The sequence below is a fragment of the Octopus sinensis genome, linkage group LG6 (assembly GCF_006345805.1).
Source record: "Octopus sinensis linkage group LG6, ASM634580v1, whole genome shotgun sequence".
In the NCBI taxonomy this organism is placed as follows: Eukaryota; Metazoa; Mollusca; class Cephalopoda; order Octopoda; family Octopodidae; genus Octopus; species Octopus sinensis.
This window is the reverse complement of record NC_043002.1, coordinates 108,593,661-108,616,160: the sequence shown is the minus strand read 5'-3', so window position 1 is coordinate 108,616,160 and position 22,500 is coordinate 108,593,661. Positions and strand designations below refer to the sequence as shown.

General features: G+C 40.5%; 1 protein-coding gene across 2 annotated transcripts in view; it reads left to right on the top strand.

The window, feature by feature from the left end:
* The first annotated feature begins 7,950 nt into the window (after window positions 1-7,950).
* Window positions 7,951-22,500, top strand: part of LOC115213355 (3-mercaptopyruvate sulfurtransferase-like) — a 24,236-nt gene continuing 9,686 nt past the window's right edge. Inside the window, exons 1-3 of one of the 2 annotated variants that reach the window (XM_029782297.2) lie at window positions 7,951-8,080; window positions 19,569-19,732; window positions 21,465-21,660. In XM_029782297.2, coding sequence (XP_029638157.1) covers window positions 19,584-19,732; window positions 21,465-21,660 — 345 coding nt within the window. In that variant the 5' untranslated portion in view covers window positions 7,951-8,080; window positions 19,569-19,583. Of the gene's footprint in view, window positions 8,081-8,133; window positions 8,152-19,568; window positions 19,733-21,464; window positions 21,661-22,500 lie in introns of those variants that run through there. The other variant, XM_036504206.1, reaches the window with a different exon arrangement.

The window sequence follows — 22,500 nt, the reverse complement described above, 5'->3', positions numbered from 1 at the left end:
TCCATTTACCAGTGTAGAATTTCTTCCGGTACCGATGTCTTCTTCTATATAGGTGCAACAGCTTCTCAGTTATCCAAGAGAATTTCCAATCATTATTCAACTTTCCGAGATAAGAAAAAACGACATAGTACAGGACTGAGTAAATTAGTTTGGCGTCTTAAAGACAATAATATAACTTTCAAGTTGGATTGGTTTATATTGTCTGTATCCTTTCCTTTTGATAAGGGCAGAAAATTTTGTAACATTTGTAATTCTGAACTCTTCTATATCCTTTTCGCCAAGGTTCCCCTAGTAAACACACTCATAGAAAAATTGTATAAATGTAAGCATTGGCAGAAACACACTTTCCACTCATATAAATGATATAGATAACCCCTGTAGTTTTAACAATTAGCTTCCCGTCAACACCACTGCCATAGACAAATTCTTTCCTATGCCTTCGAAGTTTCTTTCTACTCCATTATATGTTCCATTGCTACTAAATATTTTGACGTATGTTTATATATATATATATATCTCTATAACACACACAATCAAACACACAGACACAAATTTTACACCTGCCTCTTCCACAGGTTCCCTCAACCACTAGGGTGTGGCACTTTTTCACACAGCTATCTTCATCCATTCTCGCCACATGACCATACCAGACCAAAAACATCTCTCTTGCACACCACAACTGATGCTTCTTAGGTCCAACTTTTCTCTCAAGGTACTTACACTCTGTCGAGTATGAACACTGACATTACACATCCATCGGAGCATACTGGCTTCATTCCTTGCAAGTTTACGCATATCCTCAGCAGTCACGGCCCATGTTTCACTGCCATGTAGCATGGCTGTTCATACACATGCGTCATACAATCAGCCTTTTACTCTGAGCGAGAGACCTTTTGTCACCAGCAGAAGTAAGAGCTCTCTGAACTTTGACCAAGTTATTCTTACTCTAGCAGTTACACTTTCAGCACATCCGCCCCCGCTACTGACTTGGTCATCTAGGTAACAGAAGCTATCAACTATTTCTAGTTTTTCTCCCAGGAATGTGGCGGAAGTTGGTCTCAGAGCATTTTTAGTGTTTATTGCTCTTGAGCATCCACCACATACAAAAACTATCTTCCAAGTTAGCCTTCTTTTGACATTGCTGCACCTTTTATGTGTCCATAGCTTACACTTGGTGCATCTTATATATGTGTATATATATATATATATACCTTGCCTTTCATAATAATAATAATTATTATTATTATTATTATTATTGAGTGAGAGACCAGTGCCATCAAAGTAACACTGGGGTGAAATATACGAAGCCCAGTATACCCATCATGACTACCCGTCTGATAAGGGTACACCAGGCACATGCATCACAACCATATGTGCACGACATGGTGATCTCATATCAAGATAAACAGCACATGACCTTGCAGATGGGGCCCAGTTAGAATTTTCTTCTGGTCGAGTAGCCCATCCCACTCAAAAGGTCCCTGAATAAGGATTGCCTAAGGATGTTGAACGAAACACCCATGTTTCCAAAGGTGAATTATCCAAATCGCCAAAAATTCCTTTCAACACACGGCTATGATGCTCCCCCACTATTTCTGCTCATGATCAGAGATGCACATATCGTCAGCCACTAAAGGATATGGTCAACTGGTTAAGGTCAAACAACTGACAAGCAAATCTGTGGTATTGAGCAGAATATTTGCTGTAGCCTATCTTTTATACCAAGACAAAACAATGTACATGATAACACTTCCAATCAGTTAAGATCAGAAGCCATGAGAGCCACTGTCTGGTACTGCTATTATTATTTAATATCAGATACCAGGAACAAAGACCTGACTAACTCTACCCTTAAAGAATACGAGTCAATGACAGAAGCATAGATTAACCAAGAAAAGTCAGTGGATCTGCAACTCAGCACCTGGAAAGGCAGGTTTGTGCCATCAAATAATGAAATAGGAAGCTGGACAGACAGTGACTAAATTGCTCTGATTTAGTCAAGATGTCCAGGTGGAGAAAACCTGGGACAACGTGATGAGCAGAGTTGCTAATCTCTTGCATAAACAGGCCAAAGGAAAACTGTCTCCGAAAGGTCAGGTAGAGGTTACAAATACTCACATCAGCTTTCTGTTATGCATGACTGCTTGATTGTCAGGCTTTGCTCTGATTTACTTCTGACTAAACTGGAAAGCATACTCTTCCGCTTTCTCTGCTCCGTTTGTTGTCAATGCCCACTTGATGGGAGACTGGGCATGCCATGGCTGATGATGTGTAATCAGGCATTCAGGCCACAACATCTCCTGCATTTCCTTGAAGGTGAGAAGAAGTGATCACCATTTGTCAAATTCATTTTTCTGCAGCTCGTCTCCTTGACTGAGCTGCAGTCATGCATAACAGAAAGGTGATGTATGCATTTGCTGCCTCTACCTGACGTTTCAGAGATAGTTTTTCCCTGTTCATGAAAGAGATTAGTGACTCTGCTCATCATGGTGTCCCAGGTTTTCTCCACCTGGAGCAATTTAGTCACTCTTTCTGTCCAGCTTCCCATTTCATTATTGGATGGCACAAACCTGCCTCTCCAGGTGCTGAGTTGCAGATCCACTGACTTTTCTTGGTTAATCTTTGTTCCTGTCATTGACCAGGTCTATATTCCTGGTAAATAATAATAATAATAATAATAATAATAATAATAATAATGATAATAATAATAATAATAATAATAATAATAATAATGATAATGATAATAATAATAACAATAATAATAACAACAACAATAATAATAATAATAATAATAATAATAATAATAATAATTAATAATAATAATTGAGAAAGAAGAATAGGAAGTCAGACATAGTCTTAATTGAGAAAAGTGGCCAGTCTTACCCGAAAATGGGCTGAGAAGAAGGTATCCCTTAAAGGTTGGGCCGAGGTGGCAAATGCCGACATCACCTTCATCATCATTTATTGCCTGATGGTTGTGCCCTGCCCTGGTTACTATTTGATCAGGCTAGAGTGTCTCTTATTCCTTTTCTTGTGGAGAGGGACATGTTCCAATGGTCAGGCACTCAGTCCGCTACTAGCACCTTTTGCGTGGCTTCTCATGTGCAGACATGCACTCAGGTTGAACCACCTGTGATGATTTCTGGATAGTGAACATGTGTGGGCTCCATTTGTGAGACGTGTCTTTCTACAGCTCATCTCCTTGACGGAACCACAGTCCTTGGTGAAGGAAAGATCAAGACCGGGTACCTGGCACCTAGAGGGTAGCCAGGTACTCACAGACCTGTCCCAGTCAGACAATGGGGTCAGTGGATGTCCCACTTCTATAATGATGAATGCCAAAACGAATTTCTGTGTGTCAGTGTGTCACACTTTGACCCCCCCCCTTTCTCTCACTGTTCAATGACACTTCTTCTACTCCTTTTACTGGGGTGAGAGTAATAGCAGGCATAGAGACGGTGGGGGCGGTAGGGGATTGACAGTTGAGATGGAAATGGGGTGATAGTAATAGTATGAGCTGTAGTTGTGATGGAGGCGGTGGAGACGGTGATCATGATGGTGGTGGTGGTGGTGGCTGAGGTGGTTAAGCATGACGGTGATAGTAAGGGATGTGAAAGAGGGTGGTGATGATGGTGGAGGGGAAGGCGTTTGTCGCTACCAGAGCTAACTCCATACTTTAGAGACACGACTTTGATATTTCAGTTTTTGGGGTGGGGTAGTTTTTTTTTCTTTTTTGAATCGGGGGGGGGGGGGTTACCCGCCCCACCCACCTATCCACCTCTCTCCAAACCAAGCGCTCTCCACTCGACCACTCTCCTCCTCTCCGTCTCCCCATCTTGTGTCCGCCCAAAACCTCAGTCCTCTGGAGTTCTCTCCCTTGCTCTCTTTTCCTGCAGACGGTGACTCTACAAGAGGAATGGTCACTATATCGTTATGCAACCATGTGTTATAAAAGTCGTGGACACAGCTCCTTCCTCTTGACCAAAACCTATAAAAAATAAACGAAGAATATTTAAAAACCATTAATACACTGAACTCAGTTGAATAACCCTCAGTCTAGAGTTTAGAAGATTTGAGACTGTTTCGTGACTGCAATATGTCAAAAGCCTGAACTGTTTTTATCGTCTGCCTTTAGTGATTTATCCTATTATGTACCATCACTTGTTGTATAGATCTTCTGCCTCCCCCGGGGTCTTATAATTCATTCTGCCTACCATAAATTAAGCACAGATCAGGAAAAAAAATTAAATAAAGATCCAAGGGAGACTACTCTATATATTTTCTGGAAATGTCAAAATATTTCACGAAGTGAAATTTCGGAAGATGACTCTTTTTTTTTTTACCAAAAATAGAAATATTAATATTTCTAAGTCTCTCTAAAGGAGACTACGGCAGCGGTACTGTATATCGCCAAGCTTACATGGCAGTCCAGAACAATAGGACGAATGCTGCCGTTGATTAGCTCCGTTATAATCCATTATAATCTTCGAACAGGGGCGGTCAGACGCTTCCTCTTGCTGGTCTGGCATCTACAGACTAGTTTCAGGGTATTTGCCCCTTTTTCAAATATATTGTGGTTTATTAACCTCAAAGGCAGCCATTGATATTATATTATTTTTGTCTATTGTTCTTGGTGATATTGTAATTATGATAACAGGAAGATGTGGCTGTTGTTTGTTGCAGGCCTAGTGACAATGTAGAGCAATGGTTCCCAGAGTGGTATTGCCCCTCTGGGGGCAGTGGAAATTTCCAAGGGGACGTTGAAGAAAAATGGGATGATAATGGGGTGGTGGTTCATGTAAAATGTGGGGTGATAATGGGGTGGCGATTCATGTGAAATGTGGGGTGATAATGGGGTGGCGATTCATGTAAAATGTAGAGTGATAATGGGGTGGCGATTCATGTAAAATGTGGGGTGATAACGGGGTGGCGATTCATGTAAAATGTGGGGTGGTAATGGGGTGGCGATTCATGTGAAAACAACAAAATAATGGGTTTGTTAAGTTAAATTTTATTTGTGAAATACAGTTGCTTTGAATTTGCTTCAGAAAGAGGTCTATGTTTGTGATGGTCAGTTGGGATGGGGGAGCTAGGAATGTGGCCTGGGTGTCAAGGGGGTGGAAGCCTGAAAAAGTTTGGGAACCATTGACATAGAGGCTCCTTGATGTCGTGTGCATCGTCAAGTTTTGTTAATAATCACAACAAGATTATAATAATAACAATGATAATAATAATAATAATAATAATAATAATAATAATAAGTTCTTTTATTAGCCACATGGGCATAGATGAGGTGGACATCACAAGAACAGACAACAAATTGTTTGGGAATTTACATAAAGATTGAGGAAAAAGAAATGGAAAAGAGAGTAAAATGTGATAAAAATATAACATCTTATACCAAGTATGGGATAACATGAATAATGCAGTCTTCCTGAAACAGGGGAAACTCCGATGAGGGCCAATCAAGGAATCCCACAGATCCAAGATTACCCTGACCACCAAAGGTATGTGCCCTCTCTCTTGCTCTCCAATCTACAGGCACATATTTAGAATAGGGTCATTCTATGGCCAAAGTAAGGCAGTAGCAGCACAATCTCCACAGAACAGCAGATGGTCAGTATGAACCTTACGAGTCAACAATGCTTGGGCACTTGACAAGTGCATGCAGATCAGTTTTGTCACTCTGCGTGTGTCCCAAACAGGACCAACTGACAACCTTTCTTGATGTCAATAGAGTTAATATCAAACGGGCAATGCTCCATGGTAACACTGCTAGACCAAGAATTTCTGGAAATTATCCTTGAATCCCAGCCTGAAAATCCAATGGAACCGACCAGCCAGTTGATTCTCTTCAACACTCAGAGTCTCCACAGGGATGTTGTTGCTCTTGCCCACTGCTTAGCCTCTATAGAACACCAAAGTGGAACTTGCACTGACCACATTGCTCAAACTGGCAGAGGACTGTGAGTGCCTGCCATCCTGCCTTGATCTATGCTTGATCCAGGAATGCAGATCAGTCAAAGAGATGAGCTGTTGGGAAGCGAATTTAACAAGAAAACACTGGAGATGTTGCAGCTTCTGTTGCCAGAAGCTGGAATCGTTTTCTCGATGCCCAGAGAAGCAATACTCTCCAGATATGATGAGTGACTGAGAGAGGATTTCGTTGCATGTTTCTAGGCAGCTTCCAGTAGATCAATATTCTGGGCAAGATGGGAGTTCTGGACTGGAGATGTAAACTCTGTAGGTATACCATGGACAGCTGCTGGTGAGTGGCTGATGAAGATTTTATTGAAAGATGCTGAGATGATTTTAGGAATGTGGTTCATCCAATGCAGAAAGTTGTTGACAATAATTCCTCAACCACATTTACCAGAAGGCTTGTTAAGGTCGGTATTGAGGACAGAGTAGGTAAATTCTATGTTTTTCCAACCAAAATGTACAGTGATTCACTTGTCTACAACCGGTTTGAGTTGCTACATTATGTCCAGGTAATATTACAGACACAAGAAAGATTTGACTGTTTTTTCTGGGAGAGTGTGCAGAGATTCCTTTGTATGGTTTATGTATGTTAATAAGAGTTGCTCAAAATCATTCAGTGATCTTATTCAATGCTACTGTGGGAACTTTTGTTGTCTCCACTGACTTCTTTTTATTCAAGAAGTGAAACCTGAATATAAACCTGAATTTATTTCATTTTATAATAAAGATGTCAGTGAAGACCATGTTTTTCTTTTGTCTTTCATTCAGTTTTAGTGACTCATTCCTTTATTGCTAAACGAAAACACTTTCACAGAAAATTAAGACAATGTATTGAAGTCTTGTTTTAAATCTACAAAACATAATTGAATGCCATTGATGTGAGGAATTAAAGAAATGTATTCATGACATCCAAGTCGTTAAGAAGTTTCTTCTGTAACAACCTGAGTCACTGGTTCAATGCTGATCTATGGCACCTCAAGTATCTTCTACTATAGCTTTCGGCTGACCAATGGCATGGGAAAGGAATTTGGGAGAAACTGTGTGGAAATATCATCTTGTTGTTGTTGTTGTTGCATGTGTGTGTATTGCTGCTTATCGCCTCCTTCCTATTCTATTTCTTTTACCCCCCCCACCACCCCATAGGGATATTCGACCACACCACCCCCACCTGTCACTCTCCTCTCACATTTTTGTGGACTTTGTCCACCGTGCTAATGATTCTGCCAGCCCACTGCCTTAAGTTTGACAACAATAATAATCAGCACCGTACCTACACCTGGTTTATTTCTTCCATAGCTGACCCCTGAGAGTGTAAACTAATAAGGCAAGGAGTTTTGTGTGTCCCTAATGCAGGTCATCACCTTTGATGAGTTTAAAATAAAAATATAAACAATAAAAATAAACTCTGGGAACCTTTTCAAACTCCACCTGTCCTAACACCCATGAACATGTTTACAAAGTCAGAAAACAACGCAGCTCCCATGACTTTCGGAAACGTTTTTTCACGCTAAGAGTTGCTGAAGCATGGAACAAACTGCCGGCATCAGTTCTTAGTTGTCGGAGCACTGCATCCTTCAAAACTTCCATGCTTCCTGAGATTCGCCAACACTACACCTGATTTTCTCCGTTCCATACACACGCAAGCATATATCTGACTCATACACTGTTCACTTCCCAGACATTTGTACATTACTGCATATGCTTTATATGCACTTTTGACAAGTTGTGGTGCACCTGAGCACTGTATACAATAATTTCATTATTATCATTATTATTATTATTATTATTAAACAAATGCTGAGGTAAAAGTTATGTATTATAAACGTTTGATTAGCTTGTGTCTTCTTTGTTTCAATGAGGGGTGTGTCTACTGTAGTATACGTGTGTGTGTGTGTATGTGTGTGTGTGTGTGTGTGTGTGTGTGTGTGTGTGTGTGTGTGTGTGTATGTGTGTGTGTCTGCATGTAACCTGCTATGAAGCAATTTTGAGGTCATTCAGCTTTTTATGTGATATCAAGACAGAGATAGCATATTAGAAGTTCTGCAGTTGGCTGGCGAGGAATACAACACACCTGCCTTTAGAAGGGTTGAACAGTCTGGTAAGTAGACTTTCACAGACTTTATTAAGAGAAGACACACAGACACAAGTACTCGTTAATATGGACGTAAAGTATTTAGTTTTATTAAACAAAACACAGATAAAAAAATACAATGGCATAAAGAAGGAAATGACACTCAATTTGCCTACATACACACACACACACACACACATATATATGTAGAGAGATAAAATCTTTATCATGATCAAACTGATCGTACATAGAAGACAAACAAATACAAGACAAACAAATCCAAAAAAGTTAAATGAGTTCAAACGAGCATTGTGTTAAAAATTTACTTTAAAAATATTATATATAACAATTAATTTTCACCTTAAACTAGAACTTTTAAAAAAAAAATATAAAGAAAGAAAACGAATAAAAGTTCAAAAAGACCGAACCCGGCATCCTATAAGGCCCAGCAACGATCTTCTTCTTTCATCAATGATTAAGCTGGGTTACTAGCACCCACCTTTCTCATCACATCCTTCCATCCTTTCTCGTATTCACTCGGTGGCAGTGTCTTCCTCTCCAACCCCATCTTGCTCTTCAGTGGGTATCTGAAGTAAGACAGCAAACTGGGGTCAGAGATGGAGGACCCTGTCACAGAAGCTTCCATTCTAGTCCTCCATACACACTTTTTCAGTACTGCAACCATACAGTAAAAACAAGCCTTACCTTCCTTTGAGAGTCCAGTTGGCGGTATCATCTTTATTATAGAAGGCGGCGAGCTGGCAGAAACGTTAGCACACCGGACGAAAAGCTTAGCAGTATTTGGTCTGCCGCTACGTTCCGAGTTCAAATTCTGCCGAGGTCGACTTTGCCTTTCATCCTTTCAGGGTCGATTAAATAAGTACCAGTTGCGCACTGGGGTCGATATAATCGACTTAATCCATTCGTCTGTCTTTGTTTGTCCTCTCTGTGTTTAGCCCCTTGTGGGTAGTAAAGAAATTGGTATTTCATCTGCTGCTACGTTCTGAGTTCAAATTCCGCCGAGGTCAACTTTGCCTTTCATCCTTTCGGGGTTGATTAAATAAGTACCAGTTACACACTGGGGTCAATATAATCGACTTAATCCGTTTATCTGTCCTTGTTTGTCCTCTCTGTGTTTAGCCCCTTGTGGGTAGTAAAGAAACAGATATCATCTTTATTATAGATCTAGCCGACAGCTGTACTTGTCCCAGATGTGACAACACATGTTCTACGTAACTAGATAGCTCCCGACATTGTACAAAAGTGTGCTGGACAGTTTCAGTGTCCAGCCCACATCTTGGACACGTCGGTGGCACTGACATTCCATGCCTGGATAACTTATCTCAAACAGCTAAAGCGTTCCTGTAGCACTTCCTGGTCAGGGATTTTTGGCAGTTTTCCAAATACCCCGGCCTGAAAGTTTTTTGAACAGGTTGGCGAGTTGGTTCTCATCGAACCCCAGAGCCCCTCCTAGGACGTCATCGTTTTTTGCCTCTACCAGCCCTCTATAGAACACCAAGGTGGTATTCCTGCTGCCAGCCTTGCTCATCTTGTGGATCATATATGTAGAGAGATAGACAGATATAGATATATACGTACATATATAAAGGTATATTATATATACTCTTTTTACTCTTTTACTTGTTTCAGTCATTTGACTGCGGCCATGCTGGAGCACCGCCTTTAGTCGAGCAAATCAACCCTGGGACTTATTCTTTGTAAGCCCAGTACTTATTCTACCGGTCTCTTTTGCCGAACCGCTAAGTGATGGGGACGTAAACACACCAGCATCGGTTGTCAAGCAATGCTAGGGGGACAAACACAGACACACAAACACACACACACACATACATATATATATATACATATATACGACAGGCTTCTTTCAGTTTCCGTCTACCAAATCCACTCACAAGGCATTGGTCGGCCTGGGGCTATAGCAGAAGACACTTGCCCAAGGTGCCACGCAGTGGGACTGAACCCGGAACCATGTGGTTGGTTAGCAAGCTACTTACCACACAGCCACTCCTGTGTATATATGTGTATATATGTTGTACATGTATTATTTATCTGTGTATATATATATATATATATATATATATATATATGATATATACATATATAATGTGTGTATATATATACAATATATACATATATAATATGTGTCTGTATGTGATAGATACACATATGCGTGTGTATATGATAAAAATATGTGTGTAAATATTTTACTTGTGTCAATCATTAGACAACGGCCATGCTGGAGCACCTTCTTGAAGAGGAGGTTTTAGTCGAACTAATTGACCCCAGAAATTATAATTATAATTATAATTTAAAAATCTTGGTACTTATTCAATCAAATTCTTTTTGCCGAACCGCTAAGTAACACGAACGTAAACACACAAACACCAGTTGTCAAAGACACCCACATAAATTAAATATGTATCCATATCTATCTATTTATCTCTCTCTCTCTTTCTGTACATATAAATATATGGTGGCACGTAAAGAGCACCATCCGAGCGTGACTGATGCCAGTGCTGCCTTGACTGGCTTCCGTGCCAGTGGCACGTTAAACGCAACAAACGATCGCGGCCGCTGCCAGACTTCCCTGGCACCTGTGCCGGTGGCACGTAAAAAGCACCCACTACACTCGCGGAGTGGTTGGCGTTAGGAAGGGCATCCAACTGTAGAAACACTGCCAGATCAGACTGGAGCCTGGTGCAGCCTCCTGGCTTCCCAGACCCCAGTCGAACCGTCCAACCCATGCTAGCATGGAAAACGGACGTTAAACGATGATGATGATGATGATGATGATATATATATCAAACGGGCTTCTTTCAGTTTCCATCTACCAAGTCCACTCACAAGGCTTTGGTCGACCTGAGGCTATAGTAGAAGACACTTGCCCGAGATGCCACACAATAGAACTGAACCCGGAACCATGTGGTTGGGAAGCAAGCTTCTTAACTACACAGCCACGCCTAAGGCCTAGTAGGTAAGATGTTGTGCTCATGATCGTGAGATCGTGGTTTCAATTCCTAGACCAGGTGGTACGTTATGTTTTGAGCAAAACACTTCATCTCTCGTGGCTCTCGTCTGTTGACTCTATGCTATTAATGGGGAGAATATATACATATATATACACACTTAAAAACTATAGAAGCCTTTCCGATAAAAAAAAAGCAAAACAAAAAGTAAATATTTTCAGCTGTAAAATTGTGTCATTGGCTGTTGTTTCTAGCGTATCCCATGACCAATTTCCTCGTGTCTTTCTCACTCTGACAAGTATTGCTTCTTTTGTTTTTTTTTCTTCAATATTTTCTCCCCATTAATAGCATAAACTCATGCTATTAAAAAAATAGTTTTTTGGTAGTTGGGGAGTTGCAGTCATAATCGTAAGATTGTGGTTTCGATTCCAGGACCAGGCAATGCGTTATGTTCTTGAGCAAAGCTTCATTTCACGTTGGTCAATACCCTCAGCCGGCTAAAATGGATAATCTTGCAATGGACCTGCATCCCGTCCAAGAGGGGTGAGTGGAATTTATGTGCCACAGAATCCTGGAAACCAAACCTAAGAGCCTATAGGCTCAGGAACAATCTTTCGGTATATATATATATATATATATATATATATATATATATTAGTCAGTGAGCCAAATCCAAAAAGGGCCTTATTTATTGAGTTGGTTGCACCCACACCCACCTTGCAACTTTAGTTTGATGGTACCACATTGTTCCTGGGTCTGTGGGGATAACATTTTGACTTGTCATTCCTACAACCTGTCAGGTAATTAGGACAACAGCTTTTTATAAGTAAAGGTATGTCTCGAGGCTATAAAAAGTGGAAATATGTGATACACAGGTAACCATTGGAAATATTTGTCAAATGTCACTGAAATGAAGGAAAAAACCTGTTTACCATACCCATTGTTCAAAATTGGAAAATCTCACCAATTTGTCTGAAAAACGCCCATTTTTTAATGTTTTTTCACAGTATATTGAATTTCATTCCTATTTTTTTGCAATTAATTTAATATTCACTACATCAAACAAAATAATTGTATTTACTGTGCATTTCTACTATTCCATATGAAATTTGAGTCTGCTATCTTCAATAATAACGATATTATAAGCAGTTTCCTACCCCATCCTCAATAAGGCCAAAATGGATGATTTTGATAAAAATCTCGGTAATGGAGGGTGCCTTAGCATTTTTTTGAGATTTTTGGGCTTGTTTTATGTATTTCAATACGAGGAAGCCAAACAAGAGAAAATGTCATCACATAAACCCAGGAACAATGTGTCATCAATAAAGTAAAGTTGCAAGGGGGAGGGGGAACCATCACAATAAGTAAGGCCTTCTTTTATTTGACCCACCGTCTGTATGTGCAGTGTTGGTTTGTGTTGACTTTGACCTGTTTTTATGTCATTGTTAAGGTATGTTTTTGTTATTATAAATGTGTACTGGTTAAGAGCACAGGCTACAAGCACCAAGATCCCGAGTTTGATTCCAGGAAGTGACCTGAATAATAATAAGAACATCGAAAAATACCTTAGGAATGAGAACCCAGGTTCGAAATTTCCCCAAGACACCTGATGAAGGCTGGGGAGGTATATCAGCTGAAACATGTTAGCAACAAACAAAATGAGGACAAATATGCGTCAAATGTAAATAATATATATATAGACATATGTACACACACACACAAGCTACTGAAAGTTGCAGTCTCAGATTACCGAAGTTACGCACCACTGAACCTAGTTTAATAGTAGGACGGGTGACTGCTTGGGAAACTTGTGTTCTGTAAATGAAATCTTTTGTTATAGGTGCAGACATAGTCGTATGGTTAAAAAGTTTGTTTTGCAATTGCGTGCTTTCGGGTTCGGTTCCACTGCACGGCACTCTATTGCAAGTGTCTTTGACGATTCTTTGGAGGTGGTACATCAAAACTAAAACTATTTACTCAATAATTTCCGTTAAAAAAATATAATTTATTCAATTTTTTTCATCTGAATCGCCTATATTTATCTATTTTTTTTTTTGTATGTATGTATTTTTTATCTGAGTATGCACAAGCTTAGCTACTGTGTGTGTTGTATGGAGTGGCCCTTCCGTTTGCCGCCCCCAGACCCCACAAAAAAAAAAACACATATTGCCTACAGCAGAACCAAAAATGGTGCCCCTTTGAAAGTGCCGCCCAGGACTACCCCCCCCCCCCCCGCTACACACACGTCTGCTTTCCATGCTGAGGACTGGCAAGCCAGGAGGCTGCACCAGGAGGCTGCACCAGGAGGCTGCACCAGGAGGCTGCACCAGGAGGCTGCACCAGGCTCCAATCTGATCTGGCAAGGTTTCTTCAGCGGGTGCCCTTCCTAACACCAAACACATCGAGAGTGTAGTGGGTGCTTTTTACGTGCCACCGGCATGGGGGCCAGTCAGTCGACACTGGCAACGACCATGCTCAAGTGGTGTTTTTTACACACCACTGGCACGGGAGCCAGTCAGGTGACATTGGCAACGACCACACTGAAATGGTGTTTTCTATGTGCCACTGGCACGGGAGCCAGTCCGGTGGGACTGGCATCAACCACGCTCGAATGCTGCTTTTTACGTGCCGCCGGCATGGGTGCCAGTCAGGTGGGTGCATGTATGGATATTTGTGTATATATGTATGCATGTGTTCATGTGCATGTATGTATATTTGTGTTTGTACATATAATTACTTAAACATAAGCGATTTAGCTGGAAAAAAAAATTTAAGAGACAACAATTTTTACTGAAATTGCCAAACAAATAGTTTGTTTTGTTATGCCATCTCCAAAGGATTGTTATGTCTTCTACTATAACCCTGGGCTAACAAATGTATTGTGGTTGAATTTGATTGATGGAAACTTTGTGGAAGCCTGTTGTGTGTGTGTGTGTGTGTGTGTGGTAAGAAGCTTGCTTACCAACCACTTGGTTCCAGGTTCAGGCCCACTGCATGGTACCTTGAGCAAGTTTCTTCTGTTATAGTCTTAGGCTGACCGAAGCTTTGTGAGTGGATTTGGCAGACAGAAACTGAAAGAAGCCCGTCGTATATACACATATATATATGTGTGTGTGTGTGTGTCTTTGTGTCTGTGTTCTCCCTTTCCACACACACACATATACATTCCTGTAACTTACGCCCTGTAACTTAACAGTTCAGCAAAACAGACCGATAGAATAAGTACCAGGCTTAGTGAAAATAAAAAAGAACTGGGTGTTGATATATTCAACTAAAAATTCTACAAGGTGTTGCCCCAGCATGGTCGCAATCTAATGACTGAAACAAGTAAAAGATAAACAATTTCCTATTGCATTTATTCTGCCAGACGACTATTTGAATACCTTGGAATGTTTATTTACTCTCAAAAGTAGCAAATCGCATTTAAGCACATAGCTGCCAACTGTGACTGCAGAGAGAGAGAGAGAGTGTGCAAGACAGAGACAGAGAAAGAGAGAGAGTGTGTGTGTGAGAGAGTGAGAGTGTATGAGAGATGAGAGACTGTGTGAGAGAGTGAGAGTGTATGAGATGAGAGAGTGAGAGTGTATGAGAGATGAGAGAGTGAGAGTGTATGGGAGATGAGAGAGTGTGTGAGAGAGTGAGAGTGTATGAGAGATGAGAGAGTGAGAGTGTATGAGAGATGAGAGAGTGTGTGAGAGAGTGAGAGTGTATGAGAGATGAGAGAGTGAGAGTGTATGAGAGATGAGAGAGTGTGTGAGAGAGTGAGAGTGTATGAGAGATGAGAGAGTGTATGAGAGATGAGAGAGTGTATGAGAGATGAGAGAGTGTGTGAGAGAAACGAGATTCAACAATACTGAAATGCATCTGGTTAGCCACTGCCAGGATGATGCTTCTCACTTCCTTTCAGTATTTATTTTGGTTTTAAACACAGCACGTCCATAAGAGACGTTATCTCTGAACAAATACTGCAGTAAATTTGCATCTTTCGATGATCTATTTATGTTAAGCATGATGCCTGCATGCTTCTCTCTTGTGTGTGTGCGTGTGTATATATATGTGGAGGCGCAATGGCCCAGTGGTTAAGGCAGCGGACTCGCGGTCGTAGGATCACAGTTTCGATTCCCAGACCGGGCGTTGTGTTTATTGAGCGAAAACACCTAAAGCTCCACGAGGCTCCGGCAGGGGATGGTGGTGATCCCTGCTGTACTCTTTCACCACAACTTTCTCTCACTCTTACTTCCTGTTTCTGTTGTACCTGCATTTCAAAGGTCCGGCCTTGTCACTCTCTGTGTCACGTTGAATATCCCCGAGAACTACGTTAAGGGTACACGTGTCTGTGGAGTGCTCAGCCACTTACACGTTAATTTCACGAGCTGGCTGTTCCATTGATTTGGATCAACTGGAACCCTCGTCGTCGTAACCGACGGAGTGCTTCCATCCATATATATATATATATATATATGCACGTGTGTGTGTGTCAGTGATCCCTTGCTACTTCGCGGTCCAACTATCGCGGATTCATGACTGCATGGATTTTTTAAATATATATATGAACACCTAAAATTTTTCATTAAATCCATTAAAATATTAATTATGAATATTATTTCCTAGTCTAGGAACAACAAAACAAGCATAAAATAGCAAAGAAGCATATACAGGAGTATTTGAACTTAAGATGGGCTGTGATTGGTGCAATGAAGAGAGACGAATCCCAGCTTTCTATTTTGTAATCTGGCCTATGATTGGTGCTATGACTGATGCTCAAATCCACAGCATCTTCCTTTGTTTCTGTCTCTCTCGCAGCCATTTCGCTTCAAGCTTTCTCGCCGAGTGGTTTGCTGTACTACTTTACACTGTGCTGTGTGTGATTTTTTTGTTTTGTAGAACGACCGTGCGATAGGAGAGGTGATGAATGAATGACTCCTTTAACACACCACACAGTCGCTTACAATAAAAGCAAAAAAAGATAAATGTGTATGAGTGCCAGAAGGAAAAGAAAGACGACACAACCGTAGAATGTTAAGAGAAAGTTTTTATTTAGGAGTTAGCAGAGTGTGTGTCTGTGTGTGCGACATAAGTACATATATAATAATAACAATAATAATGTGTATGTGTGTACAAACAAGGGTGTATGTGTGTGAGATAAAATACAGAGCATAGAAAGAGTCTATAACAGGACGCTAGATGTTCAAACACAATGAAGATAAAATACCAGTTCGTAGTAAGTTACACAATAGCTGAAGAGCTGTAACAAGAAGTTGTGGCTACAATGCAGAGCTGGTTGAAGCATGTATCGTGTAAGCGATTGTGGCTACTATGCTGTGCTGGTTACTTGATACAGTAAGATGTCGCAGGTTGTTCTTGCTGTTAATCATGGTGAAGTATTCACAAACAGAGCGTGGAGTTAAACCTGAGCGAATGTTGCTGTGTACGTAAAGAGATGTTGTGGGCGATGTTAAGATGAAGGCAATGGAGATGGTGGTCCTGAATGCTGATATACGATGTTTTGATGTTTCTCTATGATGTTGCTGGTGTAGTTGCTGGAACTAGCTGTGCACTTAGAAGATCTGGAACCAAAGACAAAATATGGTTTTTGTAACTAGCTTTTATAGTGACTCGTTGGCTCTAACGGAGCTTTAGAAAAACTGTGTCACGGGAACTTATCAGAAAGTTGTGATTGGTTGGGTTGCACATTGGCACGTAATAGAGCAAGAGACAAATTGCGCCAATACCAACCAATCAGAGTAGTGGACACAACAGTGTCCAAGCAGCCGAAGGTTAGCTGTTATCTGCTACATCCGTATTTATGCTATATATAACAGAGAGAGAGAGAGAACTTCACTAAGTGTACGCTACAGTTTCTTTGCGTTGAACTTTGCATTTTATCCCCTGCAATGGCTCCCAAGCGTGCTGCTTCTTCCAAAGCTGGTACTGAGCCTAAATGCAAACGAAGAATGATGATGATCGCTAAGAAGGTGCATTTTCTGGATATGTTGAAGGAAGGGAGAACTTTGGCTGCCGTAGCCTGCCATTTTAGTGTGAATGAAATCCACCATTCGCTACATCAAGAAGGATGAGGCTAACATTAGGAAGACGGCTGCCATCACCTTTAATAAGTCAGCGAAGAGAGTGGTTATGGTTTGTAATAAAACTATCATCCGTATGGAAGCTGCTTTGGCCATACGGATAGCCGACTGCCGACAGAAAAACATAGCCTTGGATATGAACATCATCTAAACAAAGGCTAGGAGCCTGTACGAGACTTTCGCCACTAAGGAACCTGAGGACGACAGTGGCGACTACGAAGAAGAGGAAGAAGACGAAGATGACGTAGAAGATCCGCAACCAGGGACGTCCAGTGATTCACAACCTAAAAAACGTCCTTTTTCTGCTAGCAAAGGGTGGTTTGGGAAGTTTCAGAAACGCTTCAACCTAAAAAGCGTTTCCCTGCATGGCAAGGCTGCTTCTGCTGACACGAACGCTGCTGAAACATACGTGAACTACCCTCAACACCCTTTCATATCCCCCATTTTGGCCTGCTCCCCATGACCCCATCACACATCATCATCATCATCTTTCTTTCAGTAGCTCTCTCTGGACCATTGCCACCCTCATCTACTTTCTCGCTTTCGTGTTCCCTACTACTCACACCTTCCACCCATTTTCATCCTTATAATATGGAATAGACCTGGACTCACCCACTACACAACCCACCTCGTCCCCCTTACCACTCTCTCCCTCCCTTTCTCACTAACCCCTCTGCCATGGGGAACAATTAAAGAGTCTGGAGAATTCTCTGATATGGCTGTCCAAGTCACAGCACCACCTCTATGCTTCATGGTAGGAGCTAAATAATCTGTGTGGAAGGCTTTTGGGGGCTGTCTCCAGACAAAATACTCACCCTGAAGTGGAGAAAAGGGTGAATGATGATTCATCAGAGAAGATGACATTGTTCTGTTGAGCCATTTACGACATTTGATAGCCTGGATACCATTATTTTGCACTTACCCCTATTGATGAGGGACAGGAGGGGTTTAGCAATTGCAAACCTACCATGGCATCCAGCTTTGTGGAACTCATAAGGAATAGTTTTGGATGAGTCAGGTTTAGCTGGGTCAGTGGTTCTCAAGGTTTTTCAAAAACTTTTATGTGCTGGTCCCTTTACAGTTTTTTTTCTAATGTTTCACGGTCCCCTATAAAATGCAAGATAATCAACATGGAAAAAAATGACGTACATTTGTGTGCCCTAATTTCCAGACTACGAATCACACTGCCCATACACCCGCAACCCCCAAAACTACAACTTAATCCAGGCAGTGTCCCATTGGGATACAATAAATGCACATGGAAAAAATATGGGGAATCAGTTGATCAATTGGTTCCAATAGAAATGGGAAACGAAAAATACCAACAGCACATGCATGGCCAACCCTTATTCCCCCATATTTTCTATTGGCCAATCACACTTGTTGTATAACATGTGTGATTAGGAGTGACATGGGTTTTGGGGGCCAACAACAAAAAAGGATATTAGCATGCTAAAAATTGAAAGTCTTGAAATCTTAAAACTTAACTTTCTCAAGCCAACCTGTTTTCACAATACTTCAGCGTCCCTTCGCGGTCCCCCTAAAATCACTTCAGTCCCCTAGGGGACCGCAAACCCCACTTTGAGAACCACTGAGCTAGGTAGTGGTGGTGGTGGTGGTTGGTTCTCCAGTTTTGCAGTCACTTTTGCTGCCATAGTAGTGCAGGAGTGACTGTGCATGGTAAGAAGTTTACTTCCCAATCACATGGCTCCAGGTTCAGTCCCACTGCTTGGCACCTTAGGTAAGTGTTTTCCACTCTTCTGCTACATCTCGCAGGCTGACCAAAGCCTTCTGAGTGGATTTGGCAGACTGAAACTGAATGAAGTTTGTTGTGTGTGTGTGTAAAATACGATGTGAAAGTAGAGAGGTAATTAATAAATAATAATTCATTAATTATCTCTCTATTTTCTCATTATAATAAATAAATATATACAAACCACGTTTATATAATTAGCTTGCAATTGAGTATTATAAATAATGCTCAATATTCTTTGTATAGGTCACTAACCAGTACTTTCATAGGATTTTGCTATCCCTGAATGTTTGTAACCTTTATTTGTGCTTCTATATATATATATAATATATATATATATATATAATAAATATATATATATACATATATAATGTGTGTGTATGTGCATGTTAGTGTCTTCTTGCCTTGGCTTCACATGATAATTGTTGTAAACAAGCATCACAATCATGCAAACGATGTCCTTCATTTCCAAGGAAACATCTCTGGTCATGTGGAAATATTACCTCACAAGGAAAAAGATGAGGGTTGGCAACAGGTAGTATCCAGTCATAGAAAATCTACTTCAACAAATTCTATCCAACCCATGCAAGCATGGAAAAGTGGATGTCAGAATACGATGATGAATCTATTTTTATATTTTATTTTTGTTATTTTTTTAATTAAGCCCTTCTCATCTTTCTTCTTTGCAGTTTTAATCAGAAAGCATGCGGATTACTAAAGTTGGAACTCTTGTATCAACTAATTGGCTGAAGGATTGTTTGTCATCATCGTCTGCAGACAAACTTCGTGTTCTAGATGTTTCTTGGGCTCATATGAAAAAGCCTGGTGTTGGCTACGAGATGTTCTACAAGAAGTAAGTTGAGATGTTCTTGTTTTATTTATTCTTTGTTGTTGCTAACTGCCTTATCAGTTATCTTTGACCAGACAGATTCTCAAACACATCTCTCTCTCTCTTTTTTACTCTTTTACTTGTTTCAGTCATTTGACTACGGCCATGCTGGAGCACCGCCTTTAGTCGAGCAACTCGACCCCAAGACTTATTCTTTTATAAGCCCAGTACTTATTCTATTGGTCTCTTTTGCCAAACCGCTAAGTAACGGGGACATAAACACACCAGCATCGGTTGTCAAGCAATGCTAGGGGGACAAACACAGACACACTAACACACACACGCCTATATATACATATATACGACAGGCTTCTTTCAGTTTCCGTCTACCAAATCCACTCACAAGGCTTTGGTCGGCCCGAGACTATAGTAGAAGACACTTGCCCAAGGTGCCACGCAGTGGGACTGGACCTGGAACCATGTGGTTGGTAAACTAGCTACTTACCACACAGCCACTCCTGCGCCTATTCATCGTTTATTGTATATTAAATATTACTTTTTCCAGTGTCACTTTCCTTTTTCTTTAAGACATTGCACTGTGATGTCTATCGCTTTGACCTCAGTGTGTAACTGGTACTTATTTTATCAACTCCAAAAGGACGAAAGGCATAGTCAGCCTCTGTGGAATTTGAACTCAGAATGTAAAGACAGACGAAATGCATTGAGACCTTTTGCCCAACATGCAAACTATTGTATCAGTTCACCACCTTAGTAGCTATTGTATTCAGTGGCTAGGGCTTCCAGGGGCTAGGGTTCTCAGTCATGAGTTCAATTACCAGCCCCACCTCTGTATCCTTGAGCAAGACAATTGATTTCTCGTTGCTCCTGTCCACTCATCTGGTGAAAATGAGTCATAACTGGATTTCAAAAGGCCAGGCTTGTCATGCTGCGAACTGTCTCTCTGAGAACTACAGTACGGGCACATGTGTCTGTGGAGTACTCAGCCACTTGCATGTTAATTTCAACCCTCATCATCATAACCAATGGAGAGCAAGGCAGTGTGATGTCACACAGAGTTGACTGCTATTTATGATACATCAAGAAACCACAGAGTCTACTTCATGGGCTTCTAAAAAATTACGTGTCTCTTTGGCAGGTTGCTTAAATAAAATATTTTTTAGGAGTTTAAGTAATTAATTAATTCATTATAATAATAATAATGATAATAATAATAATAATAATAATAATCCTTTCTACTATAGGCACAAAGCCTGAAATTTTAGGGGAAGGTTTTAGGCGATTACTTCAACACCAGAGCTTCACTGTGCTTAATTTATTGACCTTGAAAGAATGAAAGACAAAGTCAGCCTTGTGGAATTTGAACCCAGAACATAAGGAGTCAGAAGAAATACCTATGGAAATTTCATGTTTTGTTAATTTTATTTCATTTATGAAGCATGGATTTATAAATCTTCATAACATTGTTTCATTGCATTAAATATTTTGATTGTCTTTAATTTCATTCCATAGTTGAGTTTGTTTAAACCACAACACGCAAACTTGTTTTTTATGTCGAATAATTTGATCTTGTCTTCAATTTTGTTTCATTAAGATTATTAGACACATAACCCTCAGACTTGTTTCACTGTAAAAAAATTTCAATTAGATCTTCAGTTCCATTCCATAGTTAAGGCTGTTAAAAGCGTTACACCCAAACACACATTGTAACAGTGATCTTACAATTTCTTTGCCCCAGGCAACATATTCCTGGATCCATCTACTTTGATCTGAACCAGTGCAATACCCCCACTAAATATGTACCATTCAGCTTACCAGATACAAATTGTTTAAGTGAATACATTGGAAGTTTGGGAATTTCAAATAAGAATTATATTATCGTTTATGATCAGCAAAATAACAGCTCAGCATTCCGAGCCTGGTGGATGTTTAAGGTAGGTATTCCTTTATTCCTTTTAGTCATATGAACAAATCGACCCCATCTGAACAAATTGACCCCAGGACTTATTCTTTGTGAGCCTCGTACTTCCCCTATCGGTCTCTTTTGCTGAACCACTAAGTTACAGGAACATAAACACACCAACATTATTTGTGAAGCAATGATGGGGCGACACACACACACACACACACATATACGACGTGCTTCTTTCAGTTTCCATCTATCAAATCCACTCACAAGGCTTTCGTCAGCCTGAGGCTGACACTGACCCAAGGTGCCATGCAGTGGGACTGAACCCGGAACCATGTGGTTGGTAAGCAAGCTACTTACCACACAGCCATGCCTGACCCTGTTTCAAACTTTCTGATTCTTTCTTCTTATATTCTTATGTTACATCGATACAGAGACCATAACTGAGAACACTTCCACAAACTAGAAATAGCAACCAAATTTTTCTCAGATTGTACCCTATTTTCATAATAAAGGAAAGGCACCTTAAATGATGTGGCCTTACTAACCCCTAAAAGAACAGGATGGTCATAGCTGGAGTGTTTTTGCTCATAGCGCTACTTGATCAAGTTTCACTTAAGAGCCAACCCATGCAGCCACTAGACATAGCACTTAAATCTCTCCCAAATCACATTCTTTTATTCAAAGCAAAGGAGGACACATTAGATAATTTTGTTATTGTCTGAAATATTCTTCAAAAGCCTGCATGGTCATGGCTGGAATGTTTTTACTCATAACTCTGTTTAATCAGGTCAGGCCTACAATGTGGGATTGAAGAGTTTCAGCAAATAATGTTTGACATGCTAGAAATATCAACTGAATCTTT